This window comes from Artemia franciscana, chromosome 13, assembly GCF_032884065.1.
Source record: "Artemia franciscana chromosome 13, ASM3288406v1, whole genome shotgun sequence".
NCBI lineage: Eukaryota > Metazoa > Arthropoda > Branchiopoda > Anostraca > Artemiidae > Artemia > Artemia franciscana.
Window position 1 is genome coordinate 17,647,951 of NC_088875.1, and position 27,776 is coordinate 17,675,726.

General features: G+C 34.9%; 1 protein-coding gene across 1 annotated transcript in view; it reads right to left on the bottom strand.

Moving 5' to 3' along the window:
• Window positions 1-27,148, bottom strand: part of LOC136034598 (major facilitator superfamily domain-containing protein 10-like) — a 67,065-nt gene extending 39,917 nt beyond the window's left edge. The window contains exons 1-2 of the mRNA XM_065715866.1: window positions 27,009-27,148; window positions 15,576-15,801 (exon numbers count right to left, since the gene is read on the bottom strand). Of these exons, the coding sequence (XP_065571938.1) occupies window positions 15,576-15,795 (220 nt within the window). The 5' untranslated portion in view covers window positions 15,796-15,801; window positions 27,009-27,148. The remainder of the gene's footprint in view (window positions 1-15,575; window positions 15,802-27,008) is intronic.
• Between the last annotated feature and the right edge of the window lie 628 nt (window positions 27,149-27,776).

Below are 27,776 nucleotides of genomic sequence, written 5' to 3' on the forward strand. Positions count from 1 at the left end.
CCCCCACCAAACACACACACACACACATCAGAAATATTTGAGGGGGTAAATGTCTTCAGGAAGGATTCACTTTCTTAAAATCTTGTTTTACGAAAATTAAACTAGAGCACGAACAGCCGGAAAATGTTTTGGCAGCCCTCTAAGTATTTAAGGGAACCCTATATTAAATAGTACGCAGTAACAAGGGGTAAGTATAGAGCGACTCCCGCCAACAGAAACAGAACCTATAAAGAAAAACTCAACTTTAAGTAAAATATAATACGATGAAAGATAGTTATGGGCTTGTATTTTTAATACAATAATAGTTATGGGCTTATATTTAATTTAACTTATATATTTAAAACCAGCATTAAAATGCGATTCTTTTGGTGTAGATATTGATATCAAAATTCAATTTTTTAGAGTTTTGGTTACTATTGAGCCGGGTCGCTCCTTACTACAGTTCGTTACCACGAACTGTTTGATCAACAGCTACAGATGATCATGATCTACGAATAACCTTGGTAATCACAGGAGTATTCATGTCATTGTCAGCCGACGACTTAATTTTATAGATGGAATCTCAAAACCTTCTGTTTAGTGTTTTAGACCAGGGCTTCTTAAACTATGGGTCGCGACCCCATTTGGGGTCACATAGCAAAATTATGGGGTCGCGAGTGATAAAAATACAATTTAACAAAAAATGTTTTTTAACTTGTAAAATTATTGATATAAAGAAAAATAACAATCATCATAGATAAATATATCATAAAATCTTCTGGTTCGGAAAGACTGTTTATACCAGCATTTCTATTCCGATAATTTTAATATCTTGTATAAATTTACTATGAATCAAGAGATGTTATAGAAATTTATAAAAATGTAGATTTATTTTTGTCAATCTCTTAAAACCGAAATAATCCTGATAAATATTATCAAAAAAATTTCTAAATGTTATTTCTAAAAAACTATATAAACATTCCGTGTTATTTTCATTTAGCCATTGTATGATTGTGAACGAAGTGCATGTTATTCCGAATTAGTCAGTATAACCCTTTCGCGACCGTCGGGACCTTACTTCCCGGCATGTAAAAATCCTTTGGGCGCTTCTTAATTGATTAATAGCACCAAAATTGAACGATGTGCTTCAGGATGCTGTCAAGGTCATAAATTTTATTAAGAGCCATGCCCTTAACAGTCGCTTATTTTCAAATCTCTGTAAGGATACGGATTCCAACTACACATCTTTGTTATTACATGCAGAAGTAAGATGGTTGTCAAGAGGTCAAAGTTTAAAAAGATTATTGTTATTAAAGGACAAGATCAAAATATTTTTAACTGAATTAAAATGTGAATTTGCTGTTTTTTTCAAAACGACTTGTGGCTATCCAAACTGTGTTATTTGTCAGATATTTTTGCGAAGTTAAACGATTTTAACTTGTCTCTTCAAGGAAAAAATTGCGACATATTTACTTCAAACGATAAAATTGAAATTTTTATTAAAAAGATCAGCATTTGGAAAAGTAGGGTCGAAAAAAATTCGTTCTAAATGTTTTCCAGTGTCGACAATTTTGTAATTGAGAAAAGTCATCGTAAAACTTGTATTGCAAAAACTATTGTAGATCACTTAAAAGCGCTAGAAATACAGTTCCGGACATATTTTATATTAAATATTGATTTACAAAAAAAAGTTTGGATTCAAAAGCCGTTTTGGATAGGTTTAAGTGAGATTGATCATCTACCACTTAAAGCTCAAGAGGAATTTGCTGAGCTTTCGCGTGACTCAAACTTAAAACTACAATTCCAAAAAAAGCCCTTGACTGAATTCTGGATCGGAACTAGAACTGAATTTCCCACAATCGCCGATATGGCGTTAAATGTACTTCTGCCATTCAACACCACATATTTATGTGAAGTTACTTTCTCAGCTTTAACACACATTAAATCCCAATATCGTTCAGCGATAAAAATGTTGAACAGGTCTTACGTCCAGCAGTTTCAAACATTACACCAAGATTTGATATGTTATGCAATAAGAAACAGGCACATCCATCTCATTAAATTTTTAACGTAAGCTTTAATTTAATATTTACCACGCAACTACTTGGATATATTCGAGAGAATTAAGACGGTCAGAATCCACTTTTGTTTTTGAAACTATAATAAAAACATTTCTATAACATTTTGTGCACATTTCAATTTTAGATTTTTATATGTTTCAAAACGAATTCTAAATTTATATATTTTCATATGCATATGTATATTGTTACATAATAAATATATGATCAAAAAATATTTATTTATTTTTCTTTTGTATTTGTTGGGGTCGTTAAGAAACTCGCAATCATAAATGGGGTCAGGAATTACAAAATTTTAAGAAGCCCTGTTTTAGACCATAGACAATTGATACACTATATTAGAATTTCGATTCCCGACATTTTGAAAAGAACATCCTCTTCCGAAAAACATTGTTATTTTGTGGTACAAAATGGTAGAAATTGCCATTTTGCGATGGCACGATCTTTGCTACTTAAACAGGACACTAGATACTGTAACTTCCGTTCAAAGAAGTCCTATCACAAGATTCTACGTTCGTTAAAATCGGTACACAGGTTCGGTACAATCACCCATGGAAAATAAAACGAAGAAAAAAGACAAACCAGTAATCAGTGGGAGTGATGTTCCTTGTTGTGCAAGGTGGAGGACTATGATCCCCTATGTAGAGTTTTAGATCATAGTGATTCTAACCATGTACTTTTCATTTCAACCTGACGCCATTGTTGGGGGGTTTCAGACTCTTCATCAAAATCCCCACAAGTTTGTTTTACAATAAATTTTTACTATATAACACTAATCGACCATTCCTGAATCACCTTCAAGTGGCAATTTTTTTCTCACCGACGGCTTTTTTCTTTTTTTCCAAATGCAGTTTGAAACTTCTGGTTACTATGAGCTGTGGTTCACTCTGTATTAGGTTGCAGCTACCACTGTAATCACTACTGACGAGCAAATAAACAATGAACAATTAAGTTTTCAAACTACGGTGAAAGATTGGAAGTCGAGTATATATATATATATATATATATATATATATATATATATATATATATATATATATATATATATATATATATATATATATATATATATATATATATATATATATATATATATATATATATATATGTATATGTATATGTATATGTATATATATATATATATATATATATATATATATGTATATATATATATATATATATATATATATATATATATATATATATATATATATATATATATATACCAGAAAGATGAAGTATAAGGATTCTAAGGTACTAAAGTCACAAATATGCGGTGCGCAACCACAAAACATGAGCTGCGAGAACGCCACAAGAGAGTGAACCCTGGGAGAGTCCCACAGTCGCTAAATAATTTATTTTAAACTATTCATCACTTGTAACAAGTACATCTGTTTGGAATTTAACAATTCCGTCAGAAACATCCTACCTAGTTACCCACCGCTGTTCCTGAAACTGGCAAACAGAGGTACTTGTTACCAAGCAAAAGCTGTTTAAGAACGATACCTATACAAAGCGAATTTGATTGTATTTTTACCACGAAATGATCATATAAGAAAAATAAACTAAATCACGTAGCCAAGTCTACATATGAATCGAGAAAAACAATTTATTTCTTTACAACTTTACGAAACATAAGAGACGTACTACAAGAAACCGCAGCTTTTTATAATGGGAATTTTGGTAAATTTCCGACACCCATTACAAATATTACGACACTAACAAATATTAACTATCATTAATTATTTTTATTTGTATTGTGCGACTGAGACTTTTTCTCACACTAATGGTATAATTTCAAGTTTAAAGAGAAATAAGCTTGACTCCTAGATTTTGCGACTAGAACAATCTTCCTTAAAAAGTAAAAACAAAAGGCGAATTTTTGAAGTCGTTATGACAAAGACTTCTATAATTTTAACTGAACTCTATTAAGAAATATATTCTTTTTTTAATGCTTATTTATTAACAGCTACATCTGCAGACCCAAATTTCAGTTCTCGAGAAATGACATGAGAAGATTAGCGTTTCCCATGGTAACATTTAGTTATGCAGTATTTTCTACAAGAAAAAGTTATTTTCGTGATGCCTAAGAAGTTCCTTAAGCATCACAATTATTACACAGATAAATAATATAATGAAAGAAAGAATTTATCATTCAAGCCTGCCTTCTTTCATACTAATGACATTTTTAAAAAGCTAAACGTGAGTTTTACCAAGAACACCATCTGATTTCTAGATATAAACGCGTCTTTCACACATGCGTCTGGTTTGCAAAGTGCGATAAGCTATATATGTTTCTTAAATTCAGAGTTTGAGTAAGTCAAAGTAATTGAGTTAGAACATTGAATTAAAATCAAATAGTTGTGGGCATCAAGTCATGGCTACTTGTAGAAAAGGCCACGACAGGTAGTCCAATTGAATGAGAGGCAATTCTGGGATTAACCCCCCTTATTAGAATTGTATAAAAATGATGTTAGTTCATTTGTTAATAGATATGTCTATCTATTATCCGTTTTAAAGTGCGACAAGCTATAAAAGTTTCTTCAGTTCTAAGTCGGGGTCTCTAAACTCCTTAGATCAATGGATTTCTCATTAGCGCAGCTTACAATAAAAACAGAAAAAAGCAATGAGAAATTAGTGGTACCAAAAATTAAACAAACACAGAATTTTTAGAAAAGTTGTTGCTGATTTCAAACCTCAACCGTCGGTTAATTCAAGCACACAGATAAAATGGTCTTTTAGTCTACAAAAATGGGTCCTTGGCTAGAGGAAATGACACCATTACCCTAATTGTAAAAAGACTTAATTGTTTCATTGCTTAAAGGTTTAATTTACGATTTTGCACTCCTGCTTTCATATTTAATTAAGCAATTATATCAAGAAGAAAAGCAAACAAGCTAATAAAAATATAGATCAAGTATTAGGTTTACCTCAACAGTACAAAAGCACCTTACCTCTACGGCACGTCTCAAGTCAACTATTTTATTGGCAGAATGTCTTCCATTTTCAAAATTTTAGCGTCTTGAAAAATTCAAATCGCAGACTTTACACTTCTCCCCGTGTCTCTTCGAAAAATATAGGACACTTTTAAAAGTATATTGTTCCAACAAGCAGACCCAGTTCATGGTACTGGCAACCTGAGAAGTTACCCAGGGTGCCATAAACGTAGAGGTATGGGATTCCCCGCTTGCGTACTATCAATCAGTTCAGTCTTCCGATCTATCTTCTATAGGAGATTACTTAAGAATTTATTTTTAGGGAAAGGATTGGAGAAATAGGGAAGAGAAGCGACAGAATAGGAAAAAATAACAGGCAGACACTGCCAAAGGAAGTAGTCAATAATTATCTGATGGATTTATTGTTCCCTTATACCTTTTTTTAAATTGCGTGAAGAAGCATATTGTTCTTCCTGCATCACCTATCGATAGTTATTACCGAGGCCGCATCCAGAGGAGAGGGGTTAGGGGGTTGGAACCCCTCCCCAAATATTTGTCCCACTCGTAAAGACGTAATAAAAAGGAATATAAACAAATTTTCGATGCGTTTTAAAGTTTTTTGTGATCCCCCCACCGAAAAAAATCCCGCATACCACCCTTGTCATCACTACTAATAAAAACTCACCGCAGCGCCTAGCCGCCTGAGGTCAATACAGCTACTCACGATCCTCCTCCATCCCAACCTATACAAATTCTCCCTCTTTGCACCCTCCCAGGAAGTTCGATTTTTTTAGATCTTTCCTTAACACATCCTCCCATCCCAACTGAGGACGAACTGCTGTTCGCTTAGCCCTAGACGGTTGGCCGAAAAGGACAATCTTTGACAATTTGTTATCTTTCATCCGCAGAACGTGCCCTAGCCATCTCAACCTTTCTTTCATTATAGCCTTAGAAAGTGGGATTGGATTCCTACCTCATATTATCCCATGCCTATCTATGAATTATCAGAATATTTCAAATCTCTGGCTAGCAGTTTGAAAAATCTTAAAATAAATTTTAGGTCGCGGCTTGTGCAATTTGTTTCACCTTGAGTTTGAATCTCTGACCTAGTCGATATTTCAATGATGTTCCTTTCGTTCGGAATCCAACCGCGAAGAAAAATTGAAATTTTGACCATAAGTTTCTCCACCAAAAATGTATTGTATACTTCCTGACCTCTTGTGTACAATAAATTAATTTAATTAGTAGTTGAAAAAGCTACGACGAATTGCGATCCCTTGTTGAATTTTGAAGATTATGTTCTGTTCCAATACTTCTTCAAAAGAAGTGTTGTGTTTTTTTTACTAATAAAAGCAAAGAAGAACACTAAAGTTAAGCCGTTGCAGGAACTGTACCAACTGTACCTTCTGTAGAGGCCTAGCTTGACTTTAAGCCCAGTCTTAATTAAGGCAATAAAGGTTGCAAGGAGTGTGTCGCTTATGAAAATCATACACAAACTGTGGAGAGCAGATCTTGTCTTAATTCATATAAAAGAAGAACAGAAGGAACCTTCCTCGACTTTATTTGATTGTGATGATTAAATGAGAACCCATCATTTCCTCTTCCCGAAACAATAGCAGTTCCGAATCTGTAACCAGTATGACTTCAACGCAAATATGAACCAGCACTAGAGTACATTGTTCTGCTTTAGCTCTACATGCCTTATTCACACTATTGCCCTAAAACAAATTATTTTTATCATCATTATTGACCACTCCAGACGAGCCACTGCACCAATTAAGATGAAGTTTTACCGAAACTGCAATAAAACTAATTCTACTAAAATATTATTTTTAACTTTTATAACTAAAAAACGAGTGCACGTTAAATTCCAATGAACACAAATTAAATATTGGCATAGGGTTCGAGAGGCGATAGCCGTCTGACTTTTAAGATTACCACTGCACATTTTAATGTTGTAATACATCTGTTTCTTATGTTTTTTTTATGTCTTACCCTCGTTCTTACTTTCATAGCTAAAATTTAATGAAATCAGTGTTTGTCTTAATTGAAGTGAGTTGCCACCACACCCCCATCAAAGCTACTGTGCTGCAGTACGATGTCTTTTAAAACTGAAAAGAAGCACAAAAAATCGAAATTCCCCTTAGCATGACAATCTTCATAATTTTACACGGTCAGTGCAAGGCGCACTGACGTTCCGCCGTCTAGTGTACGTCTCGGAGCGCCACGTGTGCCGCACAGTTCCGCCACGCTTGGCGCTGTTTCACCGCGCTTGGCATGCGTCAGCTTGTGCACAGGATTTCTGAGAGATAGCGACCCCTCGGGCCAATGGTTCGAAATGATAACTCCTGAAGAAAACAGAATGCAAAAAAATTATATATATTCAAAGAAAAGGCTGAACGATAGCAATAAATTAAGAGAACTAGGAACTAAATTATCACACACTTCTTCCAGTAAACACAAGTCAAATTTTAGCATACAGAGTGGAAGGTTATGGGGAACAACGTTTTCGCAGCAACTGATTAAGACAAATGCTAGCAATAACTTGTTCGTATTTGATTTCTAAACACTTTTTATTTTGAGAATGTAATTTAGGATGGTTCATACTCCTTCCAAAATACTAAAAATGGCCTACTTAACAAATTATTAGTACACATTTTTGTTTTCCTCATGTTTTTTGCGGATTGGTTCACAAAGGAAAGAGAAAACTATATAAATGAGGCTCCCATTATGGACAAATATGGACCGTTTTAAGGGGGTTCATGAAGTATATGATAAGGTTTAAATGTACAACAGAAAATATGATGGTGTTCTTAATTACTTGGGCTGTAAGAAAATGAGATAAAATCCGATAATTTTGCTTTCTAATTCATTGAATGCGGCATTCGGAATATCAGTTCTATGAAAAGATTATCAATTTTTTCCACTGAATAAAAACCTGTCCTAACCTGTTTTTTGTGATTGCTTCCTGACATGACCCCAGTGCACAATAAAAAACTTGGGGATTTTGTTATTCACAAAAATGAATAATAAAAGAATAAAGAAAAAGAAATATGTCTTATAGTCACATATTGTCTAATTAATTAGTCAAACACGTTTAACCAACAAGTTGTTGTTGCGAAGCACCCCATAACCTTCCACTTTGTATGCTAAAATTTGACCTGTGTTTACTAAAAGAAGTGTGTGATAATTTAGTTCGTTTCTGAAAATATATAACCACCCATAACATAAGCAGTGTTTATCTATCAGAGCAAATGTAATTCTTTTTTCTTTTTTTTCCTTTGCGTTTACATTGTCTTTATTTCAAGTTGTAAACTATTTTCAACTACTTATTAATAAACAAAAAAAAACAGGAAAAGTATTCGATTCCTTATCTCTCAGCACTTTTAACTACACTTTCACAAGTAATTTCCTTAGATAAAGAAATTCAATATTCCAAATTAATTGTAGGACAATGACTTTTTTGTTTTATTGACATAAAACCAAAAAATATAATAGATATTATTGTTGTAAGTCATGTGATGAAGTTGGCCTAAAGTTCATTTTGGAATGATGGTACAAAATTCTATGTCGGCGAAGTGGACTTCGTCATTGAGAAATAGCTAACTAAGTAGCTAAAAACATGCTACTAATATATTAAGTAGCATACCCAGGGTCAACTAAGATGAAAGGACGGCAACCGTCCCTTTAATCCGAAACTTTAAATCAAAATACAACTTTTGCACAGCAGACGTTTTAAGAGAATATACCTCATTTACTATATTGGCATTTCTAAATCGGGTATCATTTCACAAATTAAACCATCATTTCCTCAATGTGAAGGGAGTCTTCGCCCCTCGGAAAAAATGCTTAACTCAACATTCTCGCAGCTGGACCCTGAAGCCTCTGCATTAGGGTTCTCTACTACAACTACAAACACTCACCACAGCAACAAGGTGCCTGAGGTCAACACAGCGACGCACATTCCTCTGCCATCTCAATATATTAAGAACCTCCCAGGAAGTTCCCATTTCCTATAAATCTTCTATACGACATCCTCCCGCCCCAACCGCGGACGACCTGCTTTCCGTTTAGCCCTAGACGGTTATAAGACACAGCTACGCACATTCCTCTGCCATCCCAATCTATTCAGAACCTCCCTTTTCGCACCCTCCCAGGAAGTTCCCATTTCCTATAAATCTTCTATACGACATCCTCCCGCCCCAACCACGGACGACCTGCTTTCCGTTTAGCCCTAGACGGTTACCCATAAAGAACAATCTTTGGCAATCTGTCATTCTTCATTCCGCAGAACGTTCTCAAGCCGTTTCAACCTTTCTCTCATTATAGTCCTAGAAAGCGGGGTTGAACCACACTTTTCGTAAAGCCTCCTGTTTGAAACACGATCAGTCAGTCGGGTACCCAAAACAATGCGTATGCAATTTCTCTGGAAAACATCTAGCAAATCTTCCTCCGTCTTTCGAAGCCCCAATGCTTCAGGACCTTATTTGACCACTATCGTCACTGTAGCTTCCAATAATATAATCTTGCTTCGCATACTTATCTTCCTACTCTTCCAAACTTTTTTCAACTGTAAAAAACACCCTGAGCCCTGGCTATTCTACTTTTGACATCTTCATGGTACCCACCGTCTTTACCAATAATACTACCTAGGTAAGTGAAGTTGTCCGCTTGATCGATCTTTTCGCTACCCGACGCCACCTTTTCATCTTCACTTATTACTAGCCTTAGCGACTTAGTCTTCTTAACATTAATTTTCAAACCTATTTCAGCACCCTCAACTCGCAAAACCTCCAAAAGTTCATTGATTTTGCTCAAAATCATCAGCATAATCAAAGTTCAGGAAAATGTTTCTTCCCCGTTTGACTCTGTGTTCTTCCATTGCCTTTCCTGTGCTCCTTACGACAGAGCCCATCAAAATGATCCATATAAAAGGGGATAGAACATAACCCTTCTTAATTCATGATTTGATACGAAATCAGCAGCTAACCTCAATTCCTACCTTAACCGCAGCAGTGTTGTTCTCGTACATAGCACTAATCACTTTATTCGCTAAAGCTCTTCTATCAGCTGAATTGAATGCTTACTCATAGCTTATAAAACTGAGGACTAAAGATGTTTGATGACTCAAGAGCTTCTCAATTATTAACCTAAGAGTGAAAGTTTGGAGGACACATCCTCTAACCATCCTAAAACCGAACTGTTCTTCTCTTAAAACTTCGTCTAAAACATCATTAAGTCTAAAAAGCATAACCATACTAAGTAACTTGGGTTCTCTGATATGCTAAATTTGATGCAGTATCCTTATGTCCTCGGCAAGACCGTGTCCAAACACACCCCCACCCTAAATATTTCTCCGACTGGTAAATTGTTCGTAAAAATGCAGGTACAACGACGATTATCTCTAAAAAAAAAATAAAAATAAAACATACTTCACAGATCTACGAAATAATCTTAAAAACACAGGTGAAAAAAAAACTAAAACTTCCCCTCCTCCCTGGGACGAAATTTCTTTAGCAGCAACCCACACCTCCTTTAGCTTTAGCTCGGAAAACAAAAAACGATGGCCAAATTCTTATCGAGATAACTTGCTTTAAAAAAAAATCACGCAAATTTCCTCAAGCTCGTAGCTTCTGCTAAATATCTTGATGATTAAACTTGATAGATTTTATATATTTAGAATCACTATAAAAGACCTTCTTTTATGCATTAATTGTTATCACAACCTACTTTCGCAGAGGTTCGGTTACTATTAGCAATCGCTCCTTACTTACAGCTGATTACCACGAAACTGGTCAGCCTGCTTAGATGTGTTATCAGTTTTCGAATATTGCGCTTCAAATTCTAGAAAATTTGTCAAAGATTGATTCAATTGTTAGAGAGAGAAAGAAGTAAAAATAAACAATGTAAAACAACAGAATCAGTCATTTTGAATATAGCCTGGGGATCCATGCAATAGGGGGGGGAGGGGGGCTCAGATACAGTTATACCAAAGAAGATTTTGTTTTGAAAGTCAGGGTTAAAATACCCTTCTTTTTTTGTTTGCCCGAAGAAAAAAAGGGTGATGGTCTAATTTTCATCAAAATCAATTGCCTTTTACGGTGTGTTTTTTTCCCTTTTTCGAAAATCAAGGAAATTTTCCCAAGCTCGTAGCTTTTACAGGGTAATTTTAAACTTGATGAATTTTGTATTTAAAGAATAAGCAAAAAAGGGCGTTTCTCTTGATGTATTAATTGTTGTAAAAGCTCCCTTTTTAAGAGTTTCGGCCAAAGTCATTCTTTATTTACAGTTCGTTGCTGTACAGTTCTCTGCTTATGAAAACGGCAAAACAACCATTTCCACAAATAAATATTTTTGTTGATAATTTTTGGAAATATGGATATGGTAAATCTATTATTTAAAGCAACTATAAATTCTTACGACGAGGGTTCTCACTTTGATGGTTAACTTCGAACTTAATTAATTTAATATATTTTGAATCAGCATAAAAGGCCGATTCTCGTAATGTGTTAATTGTTATGAAAACCCAATTTTTTGGTGTTAGAAAATATTCTATACAATTAGCTAAAACGCTAATTATATATATTTTTCAGTATACAAATGTAGTTTCAAACAAAAGTGACAACTTTTTTTTACCGCCTCTCAAAAAGAAGCTCAGAAAATCTTACGTCATAATTGAAATCAGAAATACAGTACCAGGTCATGCTAGTTCTGAATATAACTGAAGCTAATTATTAGACACTAGGGGTGGTGATCCTGATTGTTCGTCAAGTTAAAATTACACTTTCAGTTGTAAGGGAATATATAGATAATAAACTGGTGAGTCTTTTATTAATTAGCAAATTCAAAATGTTGCTTTAAAAATCTGAATAGATTGCTTCGAAATTATTAATGTTAATTTTAAAAAGTTTGTAGTCGGAGCTTTCTTCTCATTCTTTCTATATTCGTGTTTGTTTTAGCATCAAATAAGACAAAACGAAGTACGACAAAGATTTATCATTTTTTTTTCAATTCTTTTGTAACAGTTTTATCTTAAAAACTTCATTGCGCCAGGCATGATAACCAAATACCAGATGTGACAAGATCTCACATTATGCAAAATTTCGGGATACTTATATAATGAGATCGGAAACGTGGTTATTAGAAGATAACTAAATTATTCCTTTGCTTCATTTGGCTATTTGCATTAAAGGAGTTTTGAGGGATTGCACCACGTATGGCGCCAGGTTCCGCAACACTTGGCACAGTTCCACAACGCTTGACACACTTTCGCCATGCTTGACACGCGCCACTTGGTATATGCGCCACTTGGTATACGTGATTTCTGAAAGTTGACGTGTTTAAAAGTTGATTCCATGTTTAATGTCGTGAAGTAAACCTCGAAATACACACTAGTGAAAGCTATCAAGCCTAGTACAAATCCAAGGCGTCGACAATAAGTTAACTTAAGGTTTGGTAACAATTTTAGAAGGGATATTAACCCCCAGCCTTCTGCAAACAATCTAGAGCAATTTGATGCGGAATATTGGCAACATTCGTAAAACGATTGTTATTGATTGCACATCTGGCATAAGCCATTCCATGCTTTCTGGTTAACTAACATTTAGAAAACAAATCATTTCAATGGACGAAAAGACTCAAGGTGAAAATTAAAATGAACAAAACTACTGCTATGCAGCAAATGCAACATATATCAATAACAAGAGCTAAAAGCTAATATGACACTTGTGACGAGGCCGGAAGAGCCAAGAGCTCATATGGCATGAGCTCTAGCAAAATTTTAAGAATAAATAGATTGATTTAAAGAGAAAATCACGGTCAGAATTTAAAATAAGAGCTCTGAGACACGAGGTCCTTCTAAATATCAAAATTCATTAAGATCCGATCACCCATTCGTACGTTAATAATATCTCAGTTTTTCTAATTTTTCCTCTCCCTTCAGCCCCCCAAATGGTCGAATCAGGGAAAATGACTTTATCAAGTCAATTTGTGCAGGTCCCTGACACGCCTACCAATTTTTATCGTCCTAACACGTCCAGAAGCACCAAATCGCCAAAGCCATGGACACCCCCCCCCTAAACTCCTCCAAAGAGAGCGGATCCAGTCCGGTTATGTCAATCGTGTATCTACGACATTGGCTTATTCTACCCACCAAGTTTCATCCTGATCTCTCCACTCTAAGCGTTTTCCAAGATTTCCGGTTTCCCTCTCCAACTCCCCCCAATCTAAACATATCTGGTCGAGATTTAAAATAATAGCTCTGAGACATGAATTCCATCTAAATATCAAATTTCATTAAGGTTGAAATCCAGCCCCCCACTCCCCCCCCCAGATGGTCAAATCGGGAAAACGACTATTTCTAATTTAATCTGGTCCGGTCCCTAATACGCTTGCCAAATTTCATCGTCCTAGCTTACCTGGAAGTGCCTAAAGTAGCAAAACCGGGACCAACAGAATTTGCGATTGCTATATGTCACTTGGTTAATACCAAGTGCCATAAAAACAGCTCAACAACTACAGTTATAGTCTTGGGTGTCCATGGACGATCGATACCTATCATAGGCAGCGCAATAGGGCTGCCTAAGTACAGAATGAGGTTGGCACAATGTATTATTTTTTTAGACATGCACTTCGTATCAAAGGAGTTGTCAAGGACACTTCAAAAAGGGCTAATTCAATTGGAAATTGAAAGGGTTGGGTTCCCTTTTTAATAGTCAAAAGTGATTGGAGGTCAACTAAACCCCCTCCCACACCCACCATTTCCCCAAACACATCCGATCAAAATTTTGATATAGACATTTTATTAAACATAGTTGAAAGGTTAGGAAATTATGTCTTTCAGAATGACAACCCCTCCTCCCCACAGTTCCTTAGGGCAAAGTTTGTAATTTATGCCCTGGAGGAATACAAGGTTTTTATAGAAAGTGTTGTCGTAGAAACTTCAAAAGGGCTCATTTCACTGGAAATCGAGGGGCCAGTACCCTTATTAATAGTCGAAGGTGATCAGAGGGAGAATGCCCCCCCTCCTCACGCCCATCATTTCTCCGAACACTTCCGATTAGCATTCTGATAGAGCCATTTTGTATAACGTAATTGCAATGTTTGGAAATTATGTCTTTGAGGATGACATCCCCCCACAGCCCTTAGGACAAGGGTTGTAAGCTATGCCCTTGGGGTATATGAGGTTTTTATAGAAAGTGCTGTCGTAGAAACTTCAAAAAGGGCTCATTTGATTGGAAATTGAAAGCGCTGGTACCCTTTTCAACAGTTCGAAGTGATTGGAAAGCATCTAGCCCCCCTCCCACACCCATTATTTCCCCAAACACATCCAATCAAAGTTTTGAGATAGCCCTTTTGTTAAACGTAGTTGAAAAGTCCAGAAATTATGTCTTTGAGGATGATACACCCCCCCCACAGTACTCAAGGGCAAAGGTTGTAATTCGTGCCCTGGGGGCATATAAGTCTATAGAAAGTGTTGTAGTAGAAATTTCAAAAAGGGCTCATTTGATTGGAAATTGAGAGGGCTAGTGTCCTCATGAATAGTGAAAGGCGATCAGAGGGTGAATCCCCCCCACGCCCATCATTTCCCCAAACACTTCCGATCAACATTTTGATATGGCCATTTCATCTAACGTAGTTGAAAGGTCTGGAAATTATGTATTTAAGGCTGGCACCCCCCCCCACAGGACTCAGACCAAGGGTTGTAGGTTATGTCCTTTGGGGCATATACAGTTTTCATAGAAAGCATTGTCGTAGAAACTTCAAAAAGGGCTCATTCCATCGGAAAGTGAAAGGGCTAGTGCCCTTTTCAATAGTCGACAGTGATTCGAGAGCAACTAATCCCCCTCCCAGGCCCACTTTTCCCAAAAAACTTCCAAGTAAAGAACTCCATTAAACCAAAAATAATCAAAAAGAATCAATTAATTTACCAAGCATAGAAATACCATAAATCAACATCAACAAATAAATGAAACCCAAAGCGAACAGAAATTATAACAAATAACCGAGTCAATCTCAAAACGAGCGGAAATTAACACGAGTAGGGTTCAAAACCCCTAAGCTTTCTATAAGCTTTTATTTTATATAGTTAAATGTTTTCACTTTTGTAATTTTGAGAAATTAAAAATTGATTAATCTTTTGAATTTTGAATCTTTTGAATTTGAATTTTTTCAGTAAAGTGCAGATTGTATTATGGCTTTTAGAAAGCATAGGGATTTTGAGCCCTACTCATGTTAATTTCTGCTCGTTTTAAGTTTGACTTGGTTATTTACTGTAATTTCGACTAGTTTTGGGTTTCATTTATTTATTGATGCTGGTTTGTGGTAGTTCTATTCTTCTATTAAAATCATAGGATATATATATATATATATATATATATATATATATATATATATATATATATATATATATATATATATATTAGCTTTGTCTAACATATATATAAATATTTAACTCAATGTAACATAAAATTTTATATATTTCATTGCATAATGTGTTTAAACATGAATCTATCGAGCTATATTTACTTGTCCAATATCTAGTTTTCGAGAATCCAGAAGCTAAAAAAGATGGGGTGCTTACCTCCAAAAAGGACGGAGTCAAAAGCCTCAGTTGCTCCCATGAATGATCTCATTCCAGCAACCGCATCACGAAGATATGAATAGAGACCACTGGTATCATGCACAGCAAAATGGTCCATCAAAGTTGGTAAAAGAGGTAGTATCACTGTGAAAGCCAAAAGATCCAACACAAGAGATCCAAAAAGTTTCCATAATATCACCTTGTTAGCTTTGTCTGACATCTTTAACTGTAAAATGAAGTGTCAAAGATGTGAAATTTGTGTTTTGACATTGTTGCAGGAACTTTAACCATTAATCGAATTTAGTGAGACAACGGGCGCTGTAAAATAAAAACCCAAAGACCCCTGTATTTGGACCATCAAAAACCCTAAAGACTTCAGGGATTTTTTTTTGCACAACCAATTTAGTTCTAAGGATGACCAATAATAGACCACATATTAAACCTCTATTTTTAAATGTTTAAATAAAACTTATGCATTTGCTTAGCATGTCATAATTGTGCTTATGTTTTGTATCAATAAATTAATTGAAATTTTTAAAAACTGGCAACATTAGGCTACTCAGAAAGAATGTATTCTGCAATATTTTGCAGGGACACATCGCCTATCAACCACAAGTAAAGCATTTTACTTGTAAATAAGCACAACCCTTTCCCAAATAATATAGGGAGGGGGATCATGTCTTCCCCAAAGGCATATTTATTGGACTTTGCAACCATGCTGAATCAAATGGCTATTTCAAAATTTTAATCAGATATATTTGGGGGGAGGCAATAGAAGAGGGGCTAATTGCCCTCCAATCTTTTTGGTAGCTTAATAGGGGCACTTGAACTTTTGATTTCCAATCAACAAAAACAAACAAACACGCATCTATAATCTTACCTTAGGCAAAAAAAATGCAGAATTCATATTTTTGAATAGAGGAATTCAAACCTCTAAAGTAGTGTTCCTTATGGTGCCATTTTTATTAAGATCATTTGACTTTTGGAGGATATCTCCCCCCTTTTCAAAGATCAGCAAATTTTTTCATGTTAGTACCTTTTGATGGGTAGAATCAAACTTACTGAACTTTATGTATCTGAAATCAGTATAAAAAGTCAATTCCTTTGATGCTTTTATTATTATCAAAATTCTGTTTTTAAGAGTAATAGTTACTATAGAGGCGAATCACTCTTTAGTTACAGTTTATTGCCACAAACTCTTTGAAAGGTTTAGGAATTGTTTGAAAATAAACCAAAAATTTGGTTTAAATCCCAGGAAGAGTCAGATAAAATTGAATCCATTTTCAAAAAAAAAGCCCTGCAAATAGTTTTGGAAGAAGATAAAGTTCTATGCTCTCTTCTTCTATATAAAAACAGCTAGGTTACAAATTCTTGAGAGCAATAGAGAAATGTTATGTCTCTGTTTTTCAAAAAAATGTAATGACAAACCCTCTTACAGAAAACACTTCTTCCAAAAGATGCCCCTTATTCAGATTATGCTTGCCTTTGGCTGTTTCTCAGTCTGTTTCTAACTTTTCCCCTGTTTGCTGCTTTACTTCCAAACAAAAAAAAACGTTAGTTCCCTACAGTAAAGAAACTCTTACTGCTACCACTACCAGAAACCCAATCCAACATCAATCCACCTACGCATACTCATCATCCATCCCAATTCTATTCAAAGCCTCCCTCTTTACATCCTCCCAAGAAGTTCCAATTACCCTCAAATACTTCCTTACAACCTCCTATTACTCTATTTAGGGATGACCTGCTTTTTATTTGGTTCCAAGATGGTTGATCAACAAGGACAATCTATCATCCTTCACCCATAGAATGTGTCCAAGCCATCTCCATTTCTCTCATTATAAACCCTAAATAATTGAGTCAAGTTTTTTTGTACAGTTTACTGTTTGAAACACAGTCAGTCATATATGTACACTCAACAATCAGTAGAAATTATTTCTGGAAAACGCATAACAAATCCTCTCCTGTTTTTTTTTGGATCACCCCCACTTCAGAACCATAATTCATCACTACAATTACTGTAGCTTCCTATATTCTTATCTTGGTTAGCAGACTTATCTTTCTATTCTTCCAGACATTTTTCAATTGTGAAAATAAAAACACCCTAGACCTTGGCTATTCTACTTTTAACATCTTCACAGTGCACACTGTCTTTACAAATAATACTACATAGGTAAGTGATGCTATCCCCTTGAGATACACTATGATTTTTACTACAACACTTGGAGCAAGTGATTACACTGCCATACACTGCTCCCTTAAACTGTATTCAGGAAAATTACCTTTTATGAAACATAAGTACAGGGATCACCAACAAACAAAGTAAGAACTAGCAAAGCAGGATTGCAAATCACCGGAAACAATATTGACAAATTACAGAGTATGATGAGAAATACCTACTCAAGAAATCCAATAAATCTTGGAGAAATCCGAGAGAAACATACCTAGAGAAAGCGTAGTAATGACCTGAGGCTCTGTAAAAAACGAAAATTCAACAAGGAACTGAAAAACCATAAGTTAACACTTATTCAGAAAAATAAAATCTGTATTGCTGAAGACCCCTCCAAACTCTGAAAGTATAGCAAGCCTACCAAAGCCCAGAGTGCTTGAAAAAAAGTTGGTTGGATATTTGATGAGGGACTCCAGTGCTCCCAACAAAAGCACAGAGGAGTTTTTTTTTAAAAACAGCTTGACCTTGTTCTTTCAAATAAAACGAAATCTTTCCTATTTATGCTGCCAAGCGCTGTTCACTCTCCGATTCCAAAATTTAAAAAAAATCTTCCTCTGGTGGTGATTCTATTTCAGCAAGGTACCTGCAACTTGCAGGTTCTTTAATCGAGCCACATTTAGCACTACTGTTTCAGATGATCCTTGTCTGTATTGTAGTCCCTTTGCAATTTTGTATCAGACGAATAACTCCCATCCTTAAAAAGGGCCAAAAAGATGCTTCTCTGTGCAGTCCTTATCACTCCATTGCTGTCTTGTGTACTACTTTCAAGCTCTTTGAGTCATTTTTGTTAAGAGACATTGAAAAAACTTGTTCCAACCCTCCTTGTCAATTTGGGTACCAGCAAGGCTTATTTAGAGAGAATGCTCTCTTTCTGCTTGTAAATATGCTGTAGGATATTGAAGAAAGAGGTGATTTCTTGGTCTTGTGTGCACTTGATGTTGCAAGAGATTTTATGCTGTGTATATTTTCACAAGTTTTGCTTGAGGCCCATTTGAAAGGAACTGATGCTGTAGTAATTACTCGTTTGAGATACATGAAATCTGAAGGCTAGAATTAAAGATGGTAGTCAACTATTTCCAATCCTGAAAGGTGTACGCCAAGGAGCTCTAAATTCTCCAGTTTTGTTTAATATTTGTGTTACCAGTGCTCAGGATTAGTTGAGCTGTACATTTATCTTCAAAGGAGTTGATCTTTTGTTAGTTATGTTTGAAGATGACTTACTGAACTTTTCCTGCATTTTCAAAGGATGCTCTTTGACTTTTGAGCTTCTCCAAAAAGAGTACAAACACATTGTTTGAGCTTTAATGCTGATAATACAGTTGTTCTACCATTCAACTATAAAGAGAATAGAAATGCAATAAGTCTATCAAGCTCTGAGGTTCCTTTTGCCAGCAGCCTTACTTACCTGGGCATCCCTATTGGAGCAACCCTGAAAGAGCCTGTAAACCTGGTAATGAAAAAATATGCTAGTAAAATCTGGGCTGTGTACGCCTCCCTGGTTTCAAATGTATTGTATGTGAGTAGAGTTCACCATTCTCAGTTATAGAATATCCTGACAGTTCCTCACTTACTTGCCCTTGCTCCTGTTTGGTCATTTCTTAACTGTGGTAAGAGAAAGCAATTTCATCACCTTTATTTTAAATTTGCAAAGAATCTAATGGAACTTCCAACTTGGACAAATAACTCTTTTCTGCAAAGAAAGTATCAATAGGTAAACCTGGCTGGGGTTATTGAGAAACATATTTGTGGTTTCTCTACTGAATACCAAGAAGTCTTCCCATCTTTAGTCATTTCTGTTTGTCGTATGTTTGAAGTTTTCAAAGTGTGTTTTTATTTCCGTTGTTTCTTTTTTGTTTTTCTTGATTTTTACTGTCTTTTTCTGGGCTCTGCACAGCTTTGGAGATGGGTTATGAACTAAACGATGATGATACCGCAGTAAAACAGGTTGGAAAACTCAAACTGCAACCATCCATGACCAAATAATTAAGAAGAGCAAGAAAAAAAGGAATACCAGACATATTTACAAAATATCAGCAAATATTCATAGTAAGCATCATTGAAAAAAAATATACAAGGCATAAAATCAAGTCCAAGATCTATCAAAACAGCTATCTAGACATTGTGAGGAATCTTTAGCATCAGCAAGAAAGCAACACAGAAATATACCTTTCATTATAATGAAAATATAATGAATATACCCTTTTCATTTTCTGTGTCAATTGGTATAGGAGCATGACATCCAAAAATTTTTGCAGGGGGGAGGGGGCAAGTACTAGCAGGAGTTAGTTTTGCCAGGATATAAATGGAGTTGTTTTTATTTTCCTCTTTTGATTCGTTCTGTAAATATCTGTCTGTTTCCCAGGGGGATGGGACTGGCCTCTCCAGCTGGCACCCATGGGCTGCTGTAGGCTATTTGGAAGGGCATCCTTGACATTCCTAACAAAAGAAAAACAAAATGCTATGATTTATGATTGGCTTCAAAACCTGGTATATTTTTCAGGTGTTTTGCCTGTTGAAAAAGACAAACTTTCTATGATAGCTTTCAAAGCAACAGTCTAAAAACAAATTTCAAGCATGTATATTTTTTACATTTTTTCAATTCTTACAAATGGTGACTATTTAATTTTTGCAATACTACTTAATATTGTCACTTACTACTACATTGGAACTTCTTTATCTATCCTTAAAGTAAGCACATATTTAAATAACTGCCATTTTACATCATCATCATCATTGTAACAGTTCCCTTTGATGTGTTGCTTGATGTGAAGAAACAGATTGTTCTTGGTGCAAGATCAGAACTGTAGGGTGGGTGCCTAAAACTTCCTAGCCAAAACTGTCCAATGAATTGCAGGTCTGATCTGCAGTGTGAGGTATTGCATTGCCATGAAGAAGGACAATTCCCTTTGTCAGTATGTCAATATTTTTTTTAATTGCTCTTTGGAGCTTTCAGAAGGTTTGGCAGTATGTTTCTGCATTGATAGAGGCTCCTTGTTGCACAAAGTTAACAAACAAAACACCATGCCTAACACCAAACACCATGATTTTGCACTGGGAGAGAGTTTGTTTGGCCTTTAACTTTACATGGGAGTATGTGTGTTTCTATTCCATGTTCTGTTGCCTCAATTTGGAAATGATCAACTCACTCAACTCACTAAGAGATTAGGCTTACAGATTTGAAAGCAATCAGTTTTATAATGTCAGCAGGAAGACCAAAGGCCCAAAAAATAAAAATTTGCAATTATTACAAACAATGATTCTCTATTTTGACAAGAGATTACAGCAATTCAAAAACTTTAAAAAGAAAACCAAAACTTTCAAGCTTAGCATATATCATTTTTAGAAATTGGACTAGGTTCAATAATCAAATGTCTTTGAGAAGACATCAGTAATAAAAGACATGAAATTGCATAAAGCACAAAAAACTGGTAATTGCAAAATATTTCAATATATTTTAACAAGGGATTACATAATTCAAAAACCTTAGAAAAGAAAATCTTTTTTAATGCATTCAGTTATATGATGTGATTAGGGAGGCCCAAAAAACTAAAATTTGCAATTATTATAGATGATGATTCCCTATTTTGACAAGGAATTACAACAATTCCAAAACTTTAAAAAAGAAAATCAAAAGTTGAAGCTTAGCACATTGTTATATTAATATTAATCTTCTATATATATAAAAATAAGTTGTTTGTGGATCTGTCGAGTGACGCCATGTCATCATGTATTCAAGCCCGAAGTAGCTGAGTTGCTAACGCGTTATGTTCCAGGTTCTAGGTCCGAGAGGTTGCTGGTTCGAACCTTGGCTAGGTAAAAACTACAAAAAAACTAAAAAGAAAAAACTAAAAACTAAAAAAAAACTAAAAAAAGGTAGACACTACAAAAAAACTAAAAAGAAAAAAAACTAAAAACTAATAAAAAAACTAAAAAAGCTAAAAAACTAAAAAAGAAAAAAAAGAAAAAAAAGGGAAAAAACTGAAAATAAAGGAGAAACGCATAAAAATAAGTTGTATGTGTGTTATGTCTGTCTGTCTGTCCGCATATGACGTCTGAATTATGAATTATTTCATCATATACCAATTCAAAAACGAATGTATTCAAGCCCGAAGTAGCTGAGTTGGTAGCGCGTTATGTTCCAGGTTCTAGGTCTGAGAGGTTGCAGGTTCGAGCCTTGGCTAGGTAAAAACTACAAAAAAAAACTAAGAAGGAAAAACTAAAAACTAAAAAAAAAACTAAAAAAACTGAAAAAATGTACACTACAAAAAAAACTAAAAAGAAAAAAACTAATAAAAAAAAACTAAAAAAGCTAAAAAACTAAAAAGGAAAAAAAAGGAAAAAAACTGAAAAATAAAGGAGAAAAACAAAACTAAAAAATTAAAAATAAAAAAAAAACTAAAAAGGTAAAAACTAAAAAAAAAACTAAAAAGAAAAAAGAAAAAAAAACTAAAAAAAAAGGTAAAAACTAAAAAGAAAAAAAGGGGGAAAACACAAAAATTTATTTCATCATATACCAATTCAAAACGAATGTATATACAGACCAGGACACCAGGACACAAATGACGACCGGGACACAGGGAATATAAATGACGACCGGGACACAGGGAATATAAATGACGACCAGGACACAGGGACACAACTACAACAGGGACGCCGGGGGCACAGGGGGATATATAAACAAGGACGGGGACACAGGGAGTGTTCGATTAACAATCATCATCAACAAAGCTCAAGGGCAATCACTAGAATCATGAGGTATAACTAAAAAAACTAAAAAAAAAGGTAAAAAACTAAAAACTAAAAAAAAAGACCAATTCAAAAACGAATGTATATACAGACCGGGACACCGGGACACAAATAACGACCGGGACACCGGGACACAGGGAATATAAATGACGACCAGGACACTCAAAGAGAAATTACAGACTGGGACACCGGGAATATAAATGACGACCGGGACACACGGACACTACTACAATGGGGACGCCAGGGGGCACAGGGGGATATATAAATGACGACGGCGACACAGGGAATGTTCGATTAGCAATCACCATCAACAAAGCTCAAGGGCAATCATTAGAATCATGAGGTATAGTTCTGAATGCGGATTGTCTTTCCCATGGACAATTATATGTTGCATGTTCAAGAGTTGGTAAACCTGACAATCTATTTATATGCACAGACAATGGGACAGTGAAGAATGTTGTATATTCGCAAGTTTTACGTAGTTAAAAACATATATATATATATATATATATATATATATATATATATATATATATATATATATATATATATATATATATATATATATATATATATATATATTCACAGGTGGGACACAGGGACACGACTACAACGGCGCGTAACTAATATGGCGCGTAATGACTTACGCGCGCGGGGGGGCTCAGGAGGGGGGGGGGCGCGAAGCGCCCCCACCAACTAGTATTAATATATTAATATTATATTAATATAATATAAATAAATATTAATATTAAAATAAATATTAAAATAAATATTAAAAATAATTAAAATATTTAATATTAAAATAAATAAATATTAATATTAATATGATATTAGCACATTGTTAGAAATCAGACAAGCTTCAATAATCAAATATATTTGAACAGAAACAAGAGCATAAAAAGACATTAAGTCACATACAGAAAAAAAATAGTAGTTAGCAAAAATATTTGTAGATATTTTAACAAGGGTTTACAACAATTCAAAAACCTTGAAAGATAGACCCAAAAGCTTGAAGCTTAGTAGAAATCATTGTTAGAAATTGGACTTGCTTTAATAGTCAAATATCTTTGAAAAGACTTCAGTTATGAAAATACAGCAAAATAGTCTGTGGTTAGAATACAAGCAACAATGAGAATTGATATATAGAAGCCTGCTACCTGCCAGGGCCCAGCTGCAAAGCTGTTGGGCTCCTGGTACTATATGTGTATAAATATATGTATATATATATATATATATAGAATTTCATATAGACTTATGTAAATTTTTCTACAGGAAAATATTTGTTTATTTCATTGGATGAACTAAAGACTAAATAAAGGCACAGTGATAATAATAAAAAAAAACAATTGGTAAATATATAGGTTACAAGATTCTAACTGTTATCACTAAAGTGACATAGTGGTAACTTATTATCACTACAGTGACAATAACTAGACAGGGACAAGGTGAACACAATTTTTAATTTCTCATAAATTACAAAAAATATTTTTGATTTTTTTTTTCTAAGTATATAATAATAGAAAAAAAAGCATAATAATGCGATTAATACAAAAATCTTCAGGACTGAATAGTATGTCCCCTTTGTCCTTATGTCAGTTATGAAATCTTAAATTTACTTACCAAGTGATTTATTATTGAAATTGTTGAACTGGGAAAACAAAGAGCTGGGGCAATTTAGAGGCAAGCTGGGGTAATTTAGCAGGGATCTTAGAAGAGGAGAGGAGAATGAACTCTGCATCCAGCAACACCCATGGCCCATTGTCATTTATACACCTGAAGACAGTTGTCACTTTAACAGCCCAAAATACAATTTGTATGGAAGCAGTTAACATATAAGTTTTTAAAGGTGCACTGAGTAGCCAAGAATAGAAGGCTATCAATCAATCAATCAATTTATTGATACTAAAAGAAAAAAAACTATGACAAAAGTAAAGTGGTTATTCGGCCCAAGAAGCTTTGCTTGTAATGGACCACAGAGAACAAGAATAAAACACTATTATAAAATATATACAAAAAAAAACAAAAAAAAAACAGCGGAACAAGACAAGGACATTGAATAGATAGGATATTTAACAGATAGAAGATTTAGAAGGAGATTTAACATATAGCTGAAAATGATTTTAAAAGAAGAGAAGAGACATACAAATTAGGAAAGGATTAATAAATAGAGAAAAATTATTGAATTGGAAAGACCCAACAAAATAATGCCTTTGCAGAAAGAAAAAGAGGGACATCCGAAGGGATGGAGTTCCATAATAGAATTGATTGATATACTGGAGACCTCTGGGCTGCTGTAGAAAATCGTTTTGGTAAAATAAATCGTCGAGAAGAATTACATAAAGAAGAAAAGTACCTGAGCCTGAGTACCTGAAAGTACTGAAAGTACCTGAAAGTACTGAAAAGTACCTGAACCTACCTGAGCCTGTCTGTGAGAAAAACTGCTGTAGGGGCAGTGGGAGAGTACCTAGAAAAGCAGAATGCACAAAATAAAGAGTACTTTTACCTATAATATGATCCAGCAGAGCTATTCCAGTATCATTATAAAGATCAGAGGAAGGGTAAAGCCGAGGGAGAAGAAAAGTAGCCTTCACTGCCCTATTTTGGGCTCTTTGAAGTGAGCAGAGAAGAAATTTATTAGTATTACCCCAGACAGAACAGCAAGAAGAAAGGTAAGGATAAATAAAAGCATAATAAAGAGAAACCATAATATCAGGAGGAAGAAATGAGTTAATCTGGTGCAACATTGAAGACTGGCGGAGTATTAAGGAATAGGTGTGAGTTATATGTGGTTTAAAAGAAAGAAAACAGTCAAGATACACACCAAGAAATTTCACCATAGTAGCTTGTGGTATAATATTGTTCCCAAAAGTCAGGGTGATTGGCTCCTGTACATCTTGCATATGGTAAGGGGTCCTGAAGTTGACAATGGCACTCTTTTGGCTGTTAAGAGCCATACCATTTGACCAGCACCAATCCTTTACTTTATCAAGAAGACCTTGAGCTATAGAAGTGGCAGATGGCAGGTCCACTGCAGCAATGAAAAAGTTACTGTCATCAGCAAAAAGAACAGAGTGAACATGGGGATGATGACCATCAACAAGATCATTAATGTAAATTAGAAAAAAATGTGGTCCAAGCACAGAGCCTTGTGGGACACCTTTCAATACAGGCAAAGTAGAGGAAGAAGTATGGTTCACCAAAACATACTGAGATCTCTCTGAGAGGTAAGACCTAAACCATTCTAGTGGGACTCCATGCACTCCAAATAAAGATAGTTTAGACAGAAGAACATTGTGGTCAACCATATCAAAGGCCTTTGAAAAGTCGAGAAATAGACCCAAAACACACAAGCCCTTGTCCAGATTAACACACACAAACTCAGTTGCATCAGAAAGTGCATGCAAGGTAGAGAATGAGGGACAAAAACCATACTGATGGTTAGTGATGAGAGGATTCCCAGCAGTCATATTAGTACTAAATACAAATGAAGAGAGTCAATGATACACTACTTTTCAACAATCTTTGAGATGATGGGAAGAAGAAAAATAGGTCTGTCATTTGAACTTAGAGAAGAATCACCTTTTTTTATGCAAAGGTACAACAGTAGCAATTTTAAATAAATGAGGGAAAATACCAGAAGAAAGAGAGAGGTTAGTTATGTGTGAGATGGGATGAGAAACAAACTGACTGATTTTTTTAAGGACATTATTACTCAAACCAAAACTATCAACTGAACAACTACTTGGAAGTTGAGAAATAATACTAGAAATCTCAGTAGTACTACATGGGGAAAGGAAAAGAGACTTCTCTTTCACAGGAAAACAACTTACTCTACTTGGGGGTGGAATGAGAACTCCCAAGTAGAGTAATATTGTCTACTATAGTCTGCCTATAATATATATATATATATATATATATATATATATATATATATATATATACTACATATACTATAATATTGCCTACAGTCTTTTCAATTTCTATTCTTGTTACCAAGCTATCAAATTAATCAAAAAAAAAGAATTTACAGGTAAAAGCAAACCAACAAAATCAACAAACCTTACTATAGAGCCCAATAGTATGACCTATTAAGAAGAAAAGGGTACTTGAGCTATTCCTGTAGTTGGTCTTACCTGAATTAACAACAGCTCCCCCCCCCCTTCCATCTCAAAAATATGTAAAAAAAAAACTTAGCCAAAGCCAAAAATATGATCACAGTGGGCAAACACCCACAATCAGCACCTCCCAACCATTGCACCTGGGGCATTTTATGCTGTTCCCTTTCCCATTGAATGGCTCTGGGGGATGCTTGTGTGCAATACCAACAGCATGGATTATTATATAGCCTATGGAAAGAGAATTGAATAATGAATAGGCTATGATAGGGTTTTTATTTACAGAGCTGAATCATTTTAAACGTTAAAGATACTAGATGGGTAAATTTAATTCATATTTACCAAACGATAAGCCTCTTATTGCAAAGCAAGACCTTTAGAAAGGGATATCCAACATTCAACCACAACGTTTAACTTTCTTTTTTTCAAATTTCTCTGCCTTGATACCAGGGTTGCACCAACACGAGTTCCTAAAGTGTTACAATTGCCCAAATTTGCGTACTATACAGCGATTCTCGGTTTTACAGTCAACAAATTTTTGGGGCGTCTTGCGGCGTAATGGATAAAAATGTATTCAGAGCTGATAAGATTACTGAATGGGAATATGTGTGTGAACACATATATTTCATGCAATAAAACTGTTTTGATATAAATTTGATGTAAGAGAAATTATGCAATTGTATTCAATGTCTAGAGCCGTGTCTGTCTTCAGCGCTTTCTGGAAAGCTGGGGCGGAACTTTGGGATGCATGTAGCTTTCTGCATTGGTAAAAATTGTAAAAAATTTAAAGAGTTCATTTGCAAAAAAGTATCCAGTCCTGTGTTTTTATTCCTTTTAAATTTCAACAGAACAGCCATAATAAACTACATGAGCAAAAATTAATAATTTGAAGCTGGAGTTCATGCCAAAGCCATCATAAGTATATTACACAGCTACATTTTGATTTTTTTAATTTGTTGCAATTTTACCAGTTTAGACTGCTGCATGCATCCCAGATTCTCACCCTTTTCCAGTGCCACTTTTCTGAAGAAAGGGACAGACAACGTAGAGCCCTTAACATTGTTGCGTTTGGGGTCCCTCCGCAACCCAATGACCAATTATTCATCAAGT